The 18,009-nt window shown below is 35.7% G+C and overlaps 3 protein-coding genes across 10 annotated transcripts in view; 1 reads left to right on the forward strand and 2 right to left on the reverse strand.

Moving 5' to 3' along the window:
- LOC105459220 (neither inactivation nor afterpotential protein C) overlaps nt 1–5,776 on the forward strand; it is a 24,422-nt gene extending 18,646 nt beyond the window's left edge. For 4 of the 6 annotated variants that reach the window (XM_011705073.1, XM_011705071.1, XM_011705074.1 and 1 more), the window contains exons 15-24: nt 99–388; nt 623–882; nt 1,019–1,087; nt 1,738–1,913; nt 2,222–2,436; nt 3,279–3,379; nt 3,527–3,744; nt 4,199–4,395; nt 4,485–4,569; nt 4,747–5,776. In XM_011705073.1, coding sequence (XP_011703375.1) covers nt 99–388; nt 623–882; nt 1,019–1,087; nt 1,738–1,913; nt 2,222–2,436; nt 3,279–3,379; nt 3,527–3,744; nt 4,199–4,395; nt 4,485–4,569; nt 4,747–5,052 — 1,917 coding nt within the window. In that variant the 3' untranslated portion in view covers nt 5,053–5,776. Of the gene's footprint in view, nt 1–98; nt 389–622; nt 883–1,018; nt 1,088–1,737; nt 1,914–2,221; nt 2,437–3,278; nt 3,380–3,526; nt 3,745–4,198; nt 4,396–4,484; nt 4,571–4,746 lie in introns of those variants that run through there. The other 2 variants (XM_011705076.1, XM_011705077.1) reach the window with 2 other exon arrangements.
- The window catches only part of LOC105459219 (GDNF-inducible zinc finger protein 1-like), a 27,052-nt gene extending 14,042 nt beyond the window's left edge, over nt 1–13,010 (reverse strand). Inside the window, exons 1-6 of one of the 3 annotated variants that reach the window (XM_011705067.1) lie at nt 12,685–13,010; nt 11,302–11,742; nt 11,095–11,197; nt 6,679–7,223; nt 6,349–6,561; nt 2,445–2,644 (exon numbers count right to left, since the gene is read on the reverse strand). In XM_011705067.1, coding sequence (XP_011703369.1) covers nt 6,349–6,561; nt 6,679–7,223; nt 11,095–11,197; nt 11,302–11,742; nt 12,685–12,864 — 1,482 coding nt within the window. In that variant the 5' untranslated portion in view covers nt 12,865–13,010 and the 3' untranslated portion in view covers nt 2,445–2,644. Of the gene's footprint in view, nt 1–2,444; nt 2,645–4,963; nt 5,128–6,348; nt 6,562–6,678; nt 7,224–11,094; nt 11,198–11,301; nt 11,743–12,684 lie in introns of those variants that run through there. The other 2 variants (XM_011705068.1, XM_011705070.1) reach the window with 2 other exon arrangements.
- A 3,731-nt stretch (nt 13,011–16,741) lies between these two features.
- LOC105459223 (histone H2A-like) lies at nt 16,742–17,263 on the reverse strand. Its single transcript, XM_011705080.1, has one exon. The coding sequence runs from the start codon at nt 17,157–17,159 to the stop codon at nt 16,785–16,787; it is 375 nt and encodes a 124-aa protein (XP_011703382.1). The 5' UTR covers nt 17,160–17,263; the 3' UTR covers nt 16,742–16,784.
- Nucleotides 17,264–18,009: the final 746 nt, after the last annotated feature.

An 18,009-nucleotide genomic window follows, 5' to 3' on the forward strand; every position in this document is an offset into this window, starting at 1 on the left:
GCTTTTCTTAATTTAAATGTTAAAAGCACTTAGAGAGAATTTTTCACGAAAACTAATCTTCTAGTTTACATCATAAACCTTTCATTTAAATTTAACAGAAATATAATACTGCGTCCAGAGGACAGTACTCGCAGATACGCAACATGCGAACGTGCTCGTCGACGTTCAGATCGACGAGTCTCGAAATTTTGAAAAATCTCGCGACAGGCGCGGGAAACGGTGGCACGCATTTTGTAAGATGCATACGCTCCGATCTCGATGATGCTCCTCGAAGCTTTTACCGGGAAGTCGTTAGACAACAAATCAGGGCGTTAGCAGTTCTTGATACAGCGAAAGCAAGACGATGCGGATATCCATATAGGATACCCTTTCAAGAATTTCTTCGAAGGTAACTTAATTCTTCAATGTCTTATCAAAATAATATTTTCAATTAAATATAGCAAGTCACTTAATTCTTCAATATTTTACAGAATTTAATTTAATTTTCGATTAAAGCAAGAAATAACATGTTTAACTGACTTTGATATAAAATTAAATATGCACTAGAATTCAGATTGTCTTATATAATTCTCGTATTACAAAATGTAAGGCAACTAATTACAGATACAATTTCCAATTACAGATACAAGTTTCTAGCCTTCGATTTCGACGAGACGGTAGAGATGACAAAAGATAATTGCAGACTACTTCTGATTAGATTAAAAATGGAAGGCTGGATCATCGGTAAGACCAAAGTCTTCTTGAAGTACTACAATGAGGAATACCTATCGCGTTTATACGAGACTCAAGTGAAAAAAATCATAAAAGTGCAGTGTATGATGCGTGCCTTTCTAGCGCGCAAGAACATCGCCTCGAAGATCAATAATATCAAAAAGGAACTTGGTAAGTACATTTTCTGATCAAATAAATCGCGGTAAATGCGGTAATTTGCTATTTACAGTTTACAGTAGTGTGTTTATGATTTGAATAATGCTACAACTTTTCAAATATTTCAACTAAGATAATGGCACTGTTTCAGTGAAGAGAGCGTCAATACACAAGACTATCTCACTTAGTGAAGAAGAAGCGGCATTGATGATACAAAAAAGTAGGTATTGAAAAATAACTTTGATTTTTAATCAGAATCTGCTACTATGTCTTCTATTAAGCTGGACCCTAGCGCGAAACAAAGATGGGGGGGGGATCAGATTTATTAAAAAATTTAGTGCTATTTATTGCTCTAATATCGACTTTGTTATAAGCTGTTCAGCAATAAATCGCGTTAAAAATAAGGGAAGGACGGGGTTTCCATCTATAGAGGTCAAAATATGATTAATTGTACTTACTTTACATATTTTTCGCGACAATATACTCCTAACAATAATTGTGGTACTAACATTTTAATAATACATATTTTCGCAATTAACAAAATTCTTTTTTTAGAATTTTATACATATCTATACCATAATTTTTAAAAATATTTTATCTTTTTTAAATTCAAATAAACAAGATTTAATAACAGGATTTGTTAATAACAGTGTTTTTCGGTTTTGATGCAACCGGAAGAAATTTTATAAAAGTTTAATTAAGTGTCTGCCATTTTAACTACCAGTGAATATAAATAAATTGTAATTTGTAATATAAAACGTTTAACAATTCGTTGCAAAACATTTATAAGTATTTATATAAGACATTTATTTTATAGAGTTTATATAAGTTACTTATATTTCATTATTATATTATACTTGTTAAATTTAGCATACAGAGGACACGTGGTACGAAAAGAAATAGGACCCTTCAAGGAAGAAATGAGCCAAGAGACGAAGGATTTTATCAAGTTCTATTGCAGTAAATGGAGATCGAAAAGCATGTTCCAAGTTCTCTTACGGTACCGTGCAGCTCGGTATCAAGATTTCGTGCAATTATCACAACAGGTATTATTTTTCTTTCTTTTAATTTAATTTATAAATTAATCTCTCAATCTGTTTTCCTAATATAAAAAAATATATTATTTTTCAAGAATTTCAAACAATTTTTACGAAAAATTGTTTAGAAACAGAGATGAAAAATATTAATTAACGATATCTAATTCATCAATCAATTTACATTTTGTTATATATTATAAGAAAATTAGAAAATTTAAATTTTCTAATTTTCTTCTTCTATAAAATAAAACAATATAAGAATTTTTATTAAAACTCCCACAATCGAAATAATAAATAATCAAAGGTTCATGTAACAGGTTCATCTATATAATCAATCGATAGTAGCAGCTTTGGAGAAAATGAATGAAAGTGTATCTCTGGATAAGGTCGATCCGAATGCCAAAATAGATACCTATATAAGTAAGGTGAAACCACCTCAGGTCTATAAACTACCTTTCAATATGCAACAAGAGCTCCCGTATTTTGACATGAACTACGTAAATGATCCTTCGATCACAAATATTAAACGAGGGTAAGTACCTTTTCAACTATTCTGGACTCGTTCATTATTGTCCCGTTCCATTTCCATAATGCAAGGGAAAGTCGAAATCCCGTTCATTATTGTCATGTTCCATTTCCGTGTTGCAAAGGAAAGTCGAATGTCGTAAAAAGCAGGAAAGGCACTGTCTACTCTCGAATGGGAACGTTGCGACGAATTCCCACTTGCTTGTCCGATGTACCTTTTTTACAAACGAGAATCATTTTCAATGAGTAACACACGAAAAACACACGATTTCTTACAACGCGAGGCGGCGCGACCGCGCGAACTTGCCGCAAACATGGCGGATGCGCGTTTGACTTGTGCGCATACGCTACGTCAGAAGCACGCGTAAAATTTAAATCGATCAATTTTCTGTGATCACGATGTACGTACATACATACATTGCGAACTAAAACGCCCTAATGTAATTTGTAAATATGCAAAGACTACAATATATTTAAATATTTGAAAAGTAAAAATTAATGAAAATTACAAGAAATAGAATATAGAGATAGTATTAGAAAATTTTCAGAAATATGAAGTTCGCAAAAAAATATATTACACGAGATATTTCATTTGACTGAAAACTTGTAAGAATGCACAGAATGGCTTAATTCACTCTTACAGGAATTCTTACTCTTATTAAGTATCATAATTAAGATTGTTGGGTGCTCTATATCTATGTACATTTTTAGATATTGTTTGTCTTCTTTTTTCACACGTCAGTCTTCAGCTATGCATTCTTCATATCGTATAGTTTCTATTTCAAAAAGTAAGAATTTTAAAAACACTTCGACAATTTATAAAATGAACTGAGAAAGATATTCTCGCAGATCTATATCGTCTATATTAAGCGACAACGAGCACGAGTCCTGGGATGCACCGTTACGTAGACAAACCGTGCCCTGGGCCAAAAAAAATGTTCACACCAGAGGTACCTAAATTCGCTGTAAAGAAATTCTAAAGAGCTCTAAAAACTAAAAGCAATTAAATAAATTTGTCATATATTGGCTTATCCGATTATATTATATATCATCTGTGAAAACGTGAACTTCCTTTTCTAACTGATTACATTTTTCAGACATCGAAGTTCAAACAACAAATTCGCCACATCGCATGCCCCTTCATCGTTCATCTATCAACAATGAACAAAGTTTGATAAACACTCCATTCACCAGGGATCCGAACATTCCGATTCATTGTCCACTAGAGGAACCGTCCCGTCGTAGCATTTCTGGCTTTCCACCTGCGAATAAACGTGGCTGCACACAATCTTCCAAATTTTATACTCCTTATTCCGTAAGTTTGCAATAAAGTATGACTTTTGATCACCTAATACATATATCTTGGATAACTAAAAATTACTTCCATTAGAAGCATTTGCTTAGAAATATTAATTTTTCCCCCTTGAAAACTTCATTGCATCTCTAGAATATTTACTTTTTAATTTTCAATGTTAAACGAAATGTTTTCCATTAAATTCTACATAATATTAATTGAAAAATGAAAAGTTTATTTACATACGTATATAATACTTAATTTGATAAAATATTTCAATTTGCAATTATAACTCGTTTATAAATTAAAGTTTACAGTTTAAAATTCTATTCCCTAATTAGTAGTAATCCAATATATATGTATACGTTATTACATATGTCTTATATATAATACGACATATGTAATAACGTATACATAATACATACATAAATATAAATAAAATGTATATATAAAAATTTAAATTTTATATGTATAGAACAACATCGACAATGTTGAATCAGCACACTCCAGGAAGAAAGCACCATTGCCACCGATATCACTCAATCAAACGCAACCCTCGGCAAAGCGCAATTTCAATAGTTATGAGTCAAATACAAAACAAATTCAAAACAAAAATAGTACAGAATGGGAATTTGAGAATAGATTTAATCGCAATGTTAACAGTGATATTCGGTAATCATTAATTCAATTGAGATAAATTTTTGGCAATAAATATTAATACATTTTTTCTTTGTAACATAAACTATAATTTTTAATTATAGAGTAAATCCTATTAAAGAATTGGAGATGATTGGACGCAGGAACAACAATGATGAGAACGATGATACACCTCCATTCAACTTTCAAGTAAGATATATATCAGTTTACTTATGTTATTCTTTCAATCACAGTCATATATTTTTATAAACATGTATATAAATTTTTCTATTTTTATAAAAATGTTTCAAAAATGAAGTAATTATATTTTAAATTTTAGAGAAAACTACATGTTGTATATAGTCTTCAAAAGAAATTTCATTCTAGGCGATGCTGCGAAAAACGCCTCACCAGCGTGCTTCGATGAAACGTAATCCCGTATATGAGAGTGTCACATCGTCAGAATCAACGTCAAAATCTTATCACCGCAATAATGACTTAGACGAATCGAATACTGCATACAAAGGTGGCGATAGTCGCAAAGATTCGCCAGAATGGAGTCCGAACGAAATGATCCTCATGTCAGAGAAGTACGCGAGAGAGAACGCATGGAATGAGGAAGGCGCCAAGGCTAGTGTTACTACGGAGATAGCTCCAGGCATTATTGTCAAGGGCTATGTTGCTGACCTATAAAGAATCACAAGCAGGGATCAGTTGCATTAATGTTTAGTCATCTCTCTCTGTATCTGTCATATCTAAGGCTATAATCTGGAAAGGAGAAAAAACTTGTTAATTAAAGTTCAATAGAGATTAAAAATCAATGCAATCAATTTCTCTCATTTTAGATTGTTAATAATCAATATATATTTTGAATTTTAATTGCTAGATATAGAGAAAAACATAAATCTATAACGAATAGCGTAATTGTTTGTAACAACTTATTGATTAAATAATTTTATTTGCAATTTACTTATTGCAGAAAATTAAATATTATTTCTCTATTGATACAAACAATAACCACATCAGTATCAGTAACTCAGAATAAATAATTTAAATTATACATAGTGTATTATGCATTAATAGTACTGATTACGCGCATTATGTGTTCATGAAAAAATATATATAAGTACTTAACAATTTATATAAAGATATAATAACATCATTCTTCTATTAAGACAAAGAAAGACAAATATTCTAATAATATTCTAGTTTGTCCATTATTATTAAATATAGTACAAGTAAAAATCCAATATGGTTAATTATGAAATGGTTGATAAAAAATAATAGTAATAAGAGTAGAATGTATAAATTTGCTTCAATTAATATAAATAATAACATAGATATTCTTCTTTGTAAAAACACTAAAATTACTATAATTATATTATCATAATTTTCAATAAATAATGTATAGACGATATATAAAATCTCATCTTTTTTTCACGATTCATTATATTGTAAAATTTGAATTTAGAATATAATATGTATACATACTGGCCATACGTATAACAACTTTTCTTAAATATATAACGTCTACAAATGCAAAAAAAGTCACACATTGTGTTACTAAACATTTTTAAACAATCTCTAAAAATGTTTGGTAACATGTTTATTCATCACAGTAGTTCATATGTGGAAATATATGTTATTTCATCGTAATTTTATATATCCAGCCTCATAAACAATATTCAGATTATTTTTTTTTTACAAAACAAGTTGCTGATCTGATATAAAACGTAGAAATATAATTTACATCTTATTCACGACCACAGATAAAATATATCAATATCTCGACAAATAACATATATGTATATTATATATACATTATGTATATATATTAAAAATACATTAAAATTTGTTAATATAAAAAAAAAATTTGCATTTGCTTCGAACACAACGGTGTCATCAAGGACATTACCAACAATATGAATTTTATTGAAAAATTTTGAATGCAGATAACTCCTTGATATGTAAAATTTAAATGATCATTACCTAATCTTTATCTGGTTGAGTGCTATCGTGACCACAGTTTTGTTGCGAACTTTGCTTAATAATGTTAACCAATGTATCCAATCTAGTAGGACGCGCTATTTGCAGAACCATATGTGCTTCTTCCAAAATTAAAAGACCATTATGTGCGTCACTGGCTGATAAATTATGCGCTGATATCACATGCCGTCTCCAAGCTGCGTGCGTGGGAAGAACCTACGTATAGACAAAAATAAAATAAATATTCTCCGTCATATAAATACAAATACGGCATATAATTCAATTCGCTTGCTTTTTATTTTTTTAAATAATCAAAGAACTCCACGAACTCACTTGTAAACACCATTTGCAATTAAGAGATGGAGAAATAGTATGGACAGCTTTTATATGCCTTCTGCGGAAGCCCCAACTCGTATATGCCCTGTCGCAAAAAGGGCAGGGAAACGGTGGATACACTGGTCCACCTTTTACAGCCTCTTCTGATAAATCTGTACTGTAGGACTCGACGAACGCGGGGAAACTGGGTTGTGAAACTCCAGGATTGTGTCCCAGGAAATTCGAGGATTCCGGTTGATCTAACGTTTGTTCGGCACGAGAATAATTCGGTAAGTCAGATGATGAGTCCTTCACATATTTCGAGAGATTCCAAAAACGTTCAACTGCGGAATCTGTCCTGTGCGTTTGCGGATCTGGCGAAGTTTGTTCGGCACGAGAATAATTCGGTAAGTCAGATGATGGATCCGCCATATATTTCGAGAGACCCGAAAAGCGACTGAACGAGCTGCATTCAACTGCAAGGAAATCTCTCCTGTGCGTTTGCGGATCTGGTGAAGTGTGGCGAGCTTCGGCTATTACTGTCACAATCGGCTTCGACGATCCTGTAAAGAATTTCAGTCTACCATTTGAATTGTTTCTCCATAAGCGGAATTTAATGCGTAAATTAAATGTTGCATACGGTAATCAGTAATAGTATAAATATATATAGTCGATAATAATTCCTTGACTTTCATGGTTTTCTACTTACAAATACAAAAATAGAGAGATAGCATTTTTAAGTATGTATATAGAGGCTCTATTTTTTCGCTTTAAATAATACCGCGTATTTATTTGCGTATAAAAATAGAGAGATAGTATTTATAAGTATGTAGACGTTCTATTTTTTCACTTTAAATAATATCGCATATTTATTTCGTTAACTATTAACTTATTCTCAATTTTACTCTAACTTGAAATGATATTTATAATGTAAAATACATGGAAAATATTTAAGTTTATTTACAGAAAGAGTCAAAAAAATTTTCCCTCTTACAAACACTATGAAACGCTACGCTTATTTTTTCGTAGAATTCCGTAAGCATATAGATACGCGATGAGCGAAGGAATATGACAAGTAACAGAAATCACAAAAATAAGGAGACAATTAAAAATGTAAAATATGTTTATTTGCGACCAGTCGTTTGTCTTGTCTACAATAATAATGATTTAAATAATATCGCTTCGAAGCTGTCGATGTGCTCCAATGATCAACGCTCGTACCGCGCAAACCGAAACAAACAAAAAATCGACACGACTTTACAAATAAACGGAGATCAAAGAACACTTTCGCGCGAGTCTCGAGAAAGGGACGCGCGATAGAAATCGCACGTTGATTCGCAACGTATACCCTAATAGTTCGTGGAGCATGCTGAGTGCACCTCCTGCTGCGATTTAAATACTCTACAAGCATGTATCTTAAATCACTATTCCTGTCGTAAGAGCTACGGTTTTTCTTTTTTTTTTTCTTTCTTTCTTTAAGTGTACATAGAGCTGCCGTGGCCGTGCAGCACGTTCACGCACGTACGTGATCGACACGACCGAAACGTATCCTTGTACATATATGTACATACATATACCATACGTATACCTCTAACTGGATACGCGTACCGCGTACGCACGCTCGTGTATATACACGGACACATTTCCGCAATAACGAATGCATACATACACGCGCGTCCTGTCCGTGTGTATTGGTAATGCGTGTGAGCGAGTACGTGATGTGTATATTCGAGTGCGAGAGAGAGAGAAAGAGAGACTCGCGTGTCTCTTGGGATATACGCCAACTTTTTAATAATATCGTATCGCGTTTTTACTGTAAGAGCAAATTCTCGCATGAACCATAACTAAAAGAGTAATAAGGAATGTTATTCGAGGTGCTATATGTGAAACAAATGTACACAAGCAGATGAGAATGATCGAAAATCTTGCTGCGTGAACGCATCGTGAGAGAGTAGCGGAGGAGATTCTTTTTAAGCACGCGCGGCGTACGAATGTGAAGAGTGGGGGTTGGGAGGAGAGATCAAACAAATTATCTCGAGATTTCCCGTGATAAGATGAAAATTAGAAGGAAACTATGAGGAAGGCTTAGAGTTATTCGATTGTTCGCCACCCATCACGCCGAGCGGCGAACCTGAAGCGTATAAATAATTCGATCGCGTCTACAATGCTCTTCCTAGTTCACCCTGTCACCCCGAAATCTACAGCCCAGAAACGTCACCGCGGATCGAAAAGCGCACGTTTCAATCCTATTGCACCGTTAACTCCGCGACTCGTAAGCCACGTCGTAGCTGACTATCCGTCTCTTCTTCCCCTGGCTACATGCTACACGCGCGTGAATCATCTTACTCTCTACTTACATCAATTGTTTTTTTTTTTTTTTACAGTGTCCTAAATGTAAAGCGCGAAAGCCATCATACCAAAGAGGAACAAGAGAGGAACGAGTCGTTCTGCGACGCTTGTGTGGGAACGAACAGGGTGACGGGTTTACAAGAACGATCCTATTCCAGCCAGTGGAAACGTTTCCGTTTGACCCCTGACCTAAAACGCCCTAGTCATTGGGTGTAGACCGAGCGTCTCTGAAACAGATACCTTTTCAAGCCCCTATTACTAGTGTCGATTTTGGTTACGCAATTCTTCCAAGCCTCCTCCCACTCGATGCTGTTAGGCGCTATGCCGCTAAAGTGCAACAGGACCTCCCGAATTAAATGTATTTTGTTGCTATCGAACTGCTGCTTGCCCATCTTGCCATTGACATTGCAGAGGATCCTCTCTTCCGGCGTAAAGAGAATCTTCATGAGGTCGCAGGCCAAATGGTCCATCGGCCGGGACGACGCCCAGGTCGAGATTATGTCCGGGCTTGGCAGGAGATCGGCGTAAGGTAGATGCTGATACGAGTAAAGCAGCGGTTTGACATCCGAGAATCCACTTAGCCCGGACAAGCCAGATAAACCGGAAATGTCTTCAGCAGGGCTGTTCCCAGACCCTGCCACACATATCAGCACAGCGCGCTTTAGACACGGGCTGCCCCACACACGTGAATTACGCGCACAATAAAGAAAATGCGAGCGAGTGTACATTAAAGGCTATAATGAAGGACCGATCACGCATCTTCCATCTCACGTATGCACTGCTCACGCATGCACGCACATACGCTTATGCACCGCCGATCGAAGCGTGACGCCGAAACCGGCTCCGTCATTCTTATGAAACTCTCCGAATTGCAGAAATTAAAGTCGCAATGATTAGCCGCGTCAGTTTTTCCGCGAATTACAGTTATTACAAATCAATCGTGCTTCGGGATAAACGTTATACTTCCATATCAAATATTCCGCGAAATACTTTTTGCCGTGAACGCAATGAGCCACACGGGGACATGTGTCATTTGCACCAATTTACGTCGCTCTCATTGTCTTTTCGATAGAGTAAGTTTTCTTTACTCGTGCACGCAATCTTTGTCTCTATCTCATATAACACGGAGCCCTTGTAGCACAGCAAATGAAGAAAAAACGGTGGCGCGCCAAAAACGAGCAAAACAGAATATGCGGTGAAAGCGAACAGAATATTCGAAAAAGCTAACGATCTGCGGTACCAAAGAAAAAGCTTTGATACTACAGTAGCTGCCGGCATACGCAAAGACAGTGAATTTGTGTATACAATTGTATACAGCATTTGTGCATGTGATAATATTAATTATATATGCGATAATGAAAACAATAGATTTTTTTTAGGAGCAATATATGCTAAATATGATATATAGCTGATATTCGGTTCCCGAAAAAGCAAAATGTGATTATATCCGCATTAGATTAAAACTTCTTATTTTCACAAAACGCTTTTTTTGCATCTAGATTAATAATAATAATAATATATTTATCAAACTTAACGTATTCAATTAATGAAAATGATAACCTACACAATAAATGTGCTAATTTATAAAGTAAATAAATTATTAAAAAGAAATATTTCTTTCTTGTAATTATAAGATATTCAATATATTTAATAACAAAATTTTTATGCTAATACTAAAAAAATATTGAAGTGCAATTTATATAAAACATTTAATTGAAAAATGAAAAATAAATAATAATCCACAATTAAATTTTAAGTAAAAAACTCATCGTAACACATATCTTTAAGAAATTCTAACTAAAAAAATTCAAGGTACGTATCTTCAAAACATATGTTTATATATGCAAATTATATTTCTAAATGTAACTAATTTAAAAGATTTATATTTAATAAAACGAAGACATTAGCAACAATATAGCAGTGAAAATGCAAAGAAAGGAGACTCAGTGTTTCACTTAGTGAACAGTAATTTTCTAACACAGAAAAACATAAAATGTAATATATAAGAGCCGCTACTTAAAACATCTATGTAATGCATACTAAACTATAAAGTAAAAATCCGATTGGTTTATACGTGACACTAACCTTGATTTCCATCTGCCTGTCCTGTGTCTAGCCTTTCCGCTGGATCCTTATCTATTGGAGATCGTTTCTGGAGATCGTCTACCGCCATTTCCAATGGTTCTATCTGAAATGCGTTTGGATTAAATACTATATTTCATACACGCCATTGTACGTGACGCACAAATGTTTTATTATCGTTATCAACAATTTTCTACTTTTTAAACTAACTTTCATCTCCAAACGATGATACACTGGATTAGGTAATGTCTCTGGCAACATGTACTCCCCATCTTTCCCGCTTTGATCGCTGGCAGCGGATTCATTTGTATTTTCCGATTGCGATATTCTAGGTGTTAGTGCTTTCTCCAAGATAGAATTGTTCTGTTGTTTGCTAACTTTCTGTTTCTTTTTAGGTGTCTCCTCCTTACTCAGCGGCGCATCCTCAGCCACAGCCTGTTCTAGCTCAGCCAGTCGTTTGTAGGACTCCTTTGCGAAGATGTCCCCACCAGACAAACCCCGAATTTGTAATGTCTCTGCTGCTTTTAAGAGCGCTGGCAAATTTTTTTGCTCAATATTTACCTCGCCTTTGTATATAAATATTAACAGTGCTTCCAATTCACTAAAGTGTACATCCTGAAGTATTATAACCGGATGCTGACACGGGTTTGTCTAGAAAATAAAAGAATAAAATTGTCAGACTATATTATTAAAAAAAATTATTAATCTATATCATTAATTAATTAATCGAATTTGTGCTCATCAGATTTGTCATTCCTTCAAATTTTTAAATTAATAAACCAATCTGCTTGTCTATTTTAAAATTCACCATAATTTAAATTCATCGTAAGCAATTTTAAAAAATGTATTGTTTTAGAAACATGTAGTGTTCATAGTAACAGCAAATTAATAACATATAATGTATACAAGAAAAATTACAAATATGTACAAGAAGAAATACTCGTAAAATTTGTAACATGTAAAATATATGTAGACATGTAAAAATGCATAATTTTATATTGAATTACAGTTAATAAATATTCCAGTTATTTCACTATATCATAGTAATCATTGGTTCTTCTTTGATCAGGGTTACTTTTATCATCGTTTCCACAAAGAAAAAATCAAAATATAAATAAAACTTGTACTTTTAAATGCTAAAATTAACATTTTGCGTTACAGCAAATTTAAATCGACTATTGACAACTTGTAGAACGATCTATCGTCTCAGGAATAGGAAAGGGAGAGATAAATTATCATTCGCCGACAAAAATCGACAATAAGCAAGAAAATTGTCTCAATTAGAGCCAGATAGCTAACAGTCGCGTGTAGTCAATAATCGTCGGATTTATCTCGATAACAGTCGCGGCAGTAGTCCTCTAACCTCGATGCGAGAATGCATCCGAAGGCTACGCGACAGCTGTCAAACGCGTCGTTTTACCCGCCTGGTCGTCGTCGTCGTCGTCATCGTCGTCACGGGCACGACAACACGCGTGCGACGCGAGGACAGGTTCCGAACGAGCAGCGAGAAGTAGGCGTTCAAGGATGACTGGTCATCGTCGTAACGCGTCGTATGCACGGGGACGGCCACGAGGGCGACCTTGACAGGCTTACCTGGAAGACCTTCTTGAAGAAGGGACTGCTGGCCGAGAGTATCACCTTGTGCGCCGTGAGGCACTGTCCGTCACTCGCGAGAGTCACGTCCACCAGGCCCTCTTCCTCCCACAGGCTCTCGAAGCTGGTCGCGATATTGCTGAGAAAACTGTTCCACTTTAGACATATTTGACTTGACATGTCGCGCGGGGATCGGACGGGGACGCTTGGTATTGTCGGGACGCTGTCGCACCGTGCGGTGGGTGTCCGCGAGCCTTCTCACTCACGCGACGACGTTGACGGCGAGCGCGACAGTGGGACCGCAGTCGTGCCAGGCACGCACAAACATCGCCGGAGTCGGGAGAGCTCAGAGCACCACGGTCGAGCGGCATGGCCGTCCCGCGCCGAGTATTGGCTCGCGTTCGCGCGCCAAGTTCAAACGCCCCCCCGGAACGCTTGAGCGTTAAAAATTCGTGTATTCCAGCACGTATATACGTCTTGCCGAACGGAACAATTATATGCATCTTGATCGCGGTGGAATGTCTTATTAGATATAAATCTTTGTAACCTTGAATATATGACCATCGATATACAATACATCGGACTCAATGAGATGTATGCATACTGCACATGTATATATCTCACTGATATCGGACTCGATGGAGTCGCAGAATTTAAACGCGCTTAAGACGCGTTCGGGGAACACACGCTATCAGCGCTCTATCGCGTCAATCTATCTTTATCATTCATTAAATGTAAAACAAAGATAGAAATGACGCGATAGCGCTAACAGCGTGCTCCCCGAACGTGCCTTAAACGACCTGTATTCGCATCATAAATATTTTTATGATTTATTTCATTGTATATTATATTAATGTATATATATATTTTTTTTTGTATGTTATTCTGATTTCTCAAATGTTTTTTCCGCGTTACTTGACACGTATATTACACGAAGATATAAATAAAATTTTCTGTTCTGACACACGAGTTATAAATTGCTGCAATCTCCTGCATTATTCTGCATTGAAATTAAATAGTTTGAACAGAATTAAATGCTTTAATATTTCTATTTTATTTCCATATAAATGAAAATTTGTAATAATTATCAATATGTTTAACGAACCGATATGTTTTATCTCATCAACACAAAAATATTATATTAACTCTTTAATAAAACTATTGCTATTATTACTTCCAATTTATACAGCATACAGCAATACATTCAGCTTTAAAGCTCGCGAAAAAAAAAGGAGCAAAGCAGCGCGGTATAACTAAACAAATAATATTTTCAGATTTTGATTTACGCTTAAGATTATTAATAAATCCTTCTCGCTCTGTAAATTGAAAATGATCGCACGGATTTTCTTAGAAAGAGCAAAATTTGGAAAGTTCTAAATACATACTCGAAATTTGTAAATATAGACGGCTCCGTCGTTATAACGTTTATTTCGTAACGTCTACGAAGCATTATATTATTTCTCGTAAGAAAGCTAGCGCGGGTATAGCGTTGGATCGAAAGGCGAACGAAGTCGTTCCGCGGCACGGTAGGCCCGCATTAAGCCAAGGCGAAGCTGAGTGTGCATGCGTGCATGTGCTTACCGTGCGTGCTCGCGTGCGTATGTATGTATGTATATATGTACATATTCGCCTATTGTATGCACGGCCGACAATTCCCGCGTGCGTGGCGGTGGTGGCCGCGTGCGTGCCGTGCGTGCGTGCATGCGTGCCGTGCGTGCGTGCCCGCTCGCGTGCATGCATGCTTGCGTGCGTTCGTGCCTGTAACAGAGTTTCATGATCGTTAAGGTTCCACCGGGTTCTACCCTGCTTCACGTGTCCCGAGCGCGCGGCACACGAAAAATACCGAACGAAAACCTATAGCAGCACTTCCCGACGCTCTGTTTTCTCAACCGGAGAAATACTTAATTTTACGACCGAACGACGTCTTTCTTCTCGTTTTTTTAACGATATTCCTTTAGACACGAGTATAGATACAACACCGTACAACAGGAAGTTGCCTGGATCATTTTGTGAAAAGTCAACGCGACATATGTATATAGCTTTATTATAAGAACGAATGTACACGAGAGAGCGATGAGGAAAATATAATTTTATATTCGCTCCGTCGGTAGAACTTCAACAGTTTTATCTTGGTTGATTCTTAACGCAAACATTGTACATGAAAAGTAGACCCCAGGTGTATATAAGTAATGAACGAAGTACAATTTTATCTCTTATATTTCTACCATACATTTCTGCAAAACAAATTATAATTTCAAATAAATTCCCGCCCAACTACAATGCCCCGGCTCAAATGTAGCTTTTATCGCGTGTTTACGATTTGTAATTAGGAAATATCGTTGAACAATATTCATTCCTTATACGTTCTACATATATGCAATATATCTTCATGCAGAAATGATTGCGGTAAGATGGAATATGATGCTTCAAAGATTACCCCGCTTGGCATATTATCCCGATTTTTACGGAATAATGTTGCATGAGAAGAAAATCTTCCGAATAAAAGTCACGCGATAGCCTCCAATTTTCGAGTATCGCATTTAGAATCGTCGCTACTTCCTGTCACGGTATAGAATTTCCGCGATGTTTCTTATGGCCTAGTGCACTGTCCGAAAAATAACGTATCGCATGCAATTATAAATTAAATCAACAAAGATAGGTAGCTCGATTTCGCACACTGACGTAAATATCCAGTCGTTTCAATATTTATAATAAATTTAACAAGAAAAAAGACATAGTTTTATACGTATTTAAATGCAAAATACATTTTTTATATTTGGAATAGATTGTTTATATATGTGTGGCAAATTCAAGGTGTTCTTCGCATAAGTAAATAAGTCCTGAAATGGATTGTTTCTATTTTTTTCAGCATTTATGTTAATTTACTCTAATAATCGGTACAATTGGATATCTACTGACATAACTCATTTGGCATAAATAAAGTTTTCAAACAATCCAAGTAAATTTTGCGTCTTTTGAAACGCCATAACTCGAAACTTTTATTTCAAAGTTTCGAGTAATTTCATAAACAATGAGTAATTTACGGATTACAGAAGCAATTAAAAATTTTGCATTTTTGGTAATTCTACAAAATTCACATTATCGTCTGGCGTAACATAGTACGTTAGTCTATTCTCGGTACCTGAGAATGTCCTACGAGGAGGCGAATCTAGTCGAATATCATGTGGAAGAGCTTTGTCTTTAGTTAATCTAAAAGCAGTTTTCTTTTAGAAACCGTACATTCATTCTGTAATTCTTTAAATTTCCTCAATTGTAAACGATCACAGCGTGGCCAGCGACCACTACAGCCAGCGTACAAGAAGTCAAGAAATGACTAATTGTAAGTATTCCCGTTGTACGGTCTTTTATAACTTCAGCGAACGTCCAACGTTGTCTGATTGGCCTTTAGAACGATGGTGGGGAGGACCCGGAGAACCACGCATAGCCGGCGTAGCCGCAGTTGCCACAGAGTGGTTACTATACAAAAAGATATATACTTATTTCATTCTAATCTAAAATTATTTTGAATATTTAAAATTAAAAGAAAATAATTTGTAGAAAAATATACTCCATGATATCCAAAATATCATCAAATTTATAGCATAATTATTGTTCTTTTGTATTGTCCAGTTATTATCCTCACATGTACTTTATATACATGATGACATATATACATATATAATTAAATTAGGTCTGTTTCTCGTACGATTATATAAGTACAATATGCCAACGAGCAAAAATAATTCAGCAGCAATCAAATGGTTTTATTCTAAATATAAAATTAATCAATCAATTTAAATACGATTCAGCTGAAATATATAATGTATTTACATATGATTAAATAAGTTAAATTAATATACCTTTATATCTCGAAAACTTTATGAACACAATAATTGCAGAAAACATACGTCTCGAATATTACATAAAAACATGTTTAAAAAAATTAAATGCAATTTTAAAGAATTTTTTTATGCTGATATGACTTGTGTTAAGCGTGTAAAAATTATACATAGTATTGCAAACGAGGTGCTCTTCGTACATGAAGAATATGGTGGCCCTAAAAAGGGCCGTTTCATTTGTTCTGCTCTGCAGTTCTGCATTTAAGCCTTCTTCTCGGTCTTCTTCGGCAGCAGGACTGCCTGGATATTTGGCAGTACGCCACCCTGAGCGATGGTGACGCCAGAGAGCAGTTTGTTCAGTTCCTCGTCATTGCGGATGGCCAGCTGCAAGTGCCTGGGAATGATCCTGGTCTTCTTGTTGTCACGCGCGGCGTTTCCCGCCAATTCCAACACTTCCGCAGCGAGGTACTCCATCACCGCGGCCAGGTAGACCGGGGCACCGGCACCGACGCGCTCGGCGTAATTTCCCTTTCGCAGAAGCCTGTGGATACGTCCGACGGGGAACTGCAGCCCGGCACGATTCGAGCGCGACTTCGCCTTTCCCTTAGCCTTACCACCTTTGCCACGGCCAGACATGTTTGCGACTAACGAACAATTGAAGTTTTACAAAGCGACGTCAAACGCACGGTGTCCCAAATGGGTCTGTCTCTTCGACTTTTTTTTATTTAATTTCCAGTGGTTGAAAAGTGCAGTACCAGGGACAAGCCTACAACCTGCATATTACATGAGTGTATTTAAGTATAGTGCATGAGAGTTAAGTCTAGGATAAAGCTTTGTTCCGAAATGGTTAATGAGTCGGGAAAACTTGCAAAAAACCCGAGCAAGTACACACCGGATTGGTGGAGATATGAAAGGAAGTGCGAGAGTGGGCAAATATGTATGTGTTGATTTATTAATAACTAAATTAAATATATAAATTAGATAAGTAATTTAAATAAATAATACAGACTTAAGTATATTAAAATTGGATCAATAATAAGATATAAATATATTATAATTAAATAGATAACATATAATTTTAAAAAACAAAAGAATAAGTCAAGAAGATGGTATAGGGAAGAGCCCAGTCAGATGAAGTAATACTTTATAAAGTGGCTTGAATATATAGGTGGGGTAATATGGGTAAAGATATAAGTAATATTTGTTCATGTACTGGTAGCAATATCTGATTGGAAATGTTTGGGGAGCCTGCATCTGATTCGAAAAGGAAGTTCGCGTATGTCGTAGTTGCCCGTGTCACTTATTAGTGGGTTTTTATGTTCATGGCAGTAAATGTTGCTTAATAGGCGGAAAATAAATTCGTTTGTGTATTCTATGCTGGATTCACTATGTAGATCTGCGATTCGGGTGTCAGGGGGTTTGTTTAGGATCACTCTTAAGAATTTGTTTTGAGTTGTTTGAATTTGTTTTAGGTGTGTGTTTGCCG

This window comes from Wasmannia auropunctata, unplaced genomic scaffold (genome assembly GCF_000956235.1).
Source record: "Wasmannia auropunctata unplaced genomic scaffold, wasmannia.A_1.0 LD334204.1, whole genome shotgun sequence".
NCBI lineage: Eukaryota > Metazoa > Arthropoda > Insecta > Hymenoptera > Formicidae > Wasmannia > Wasmannia auropunctata.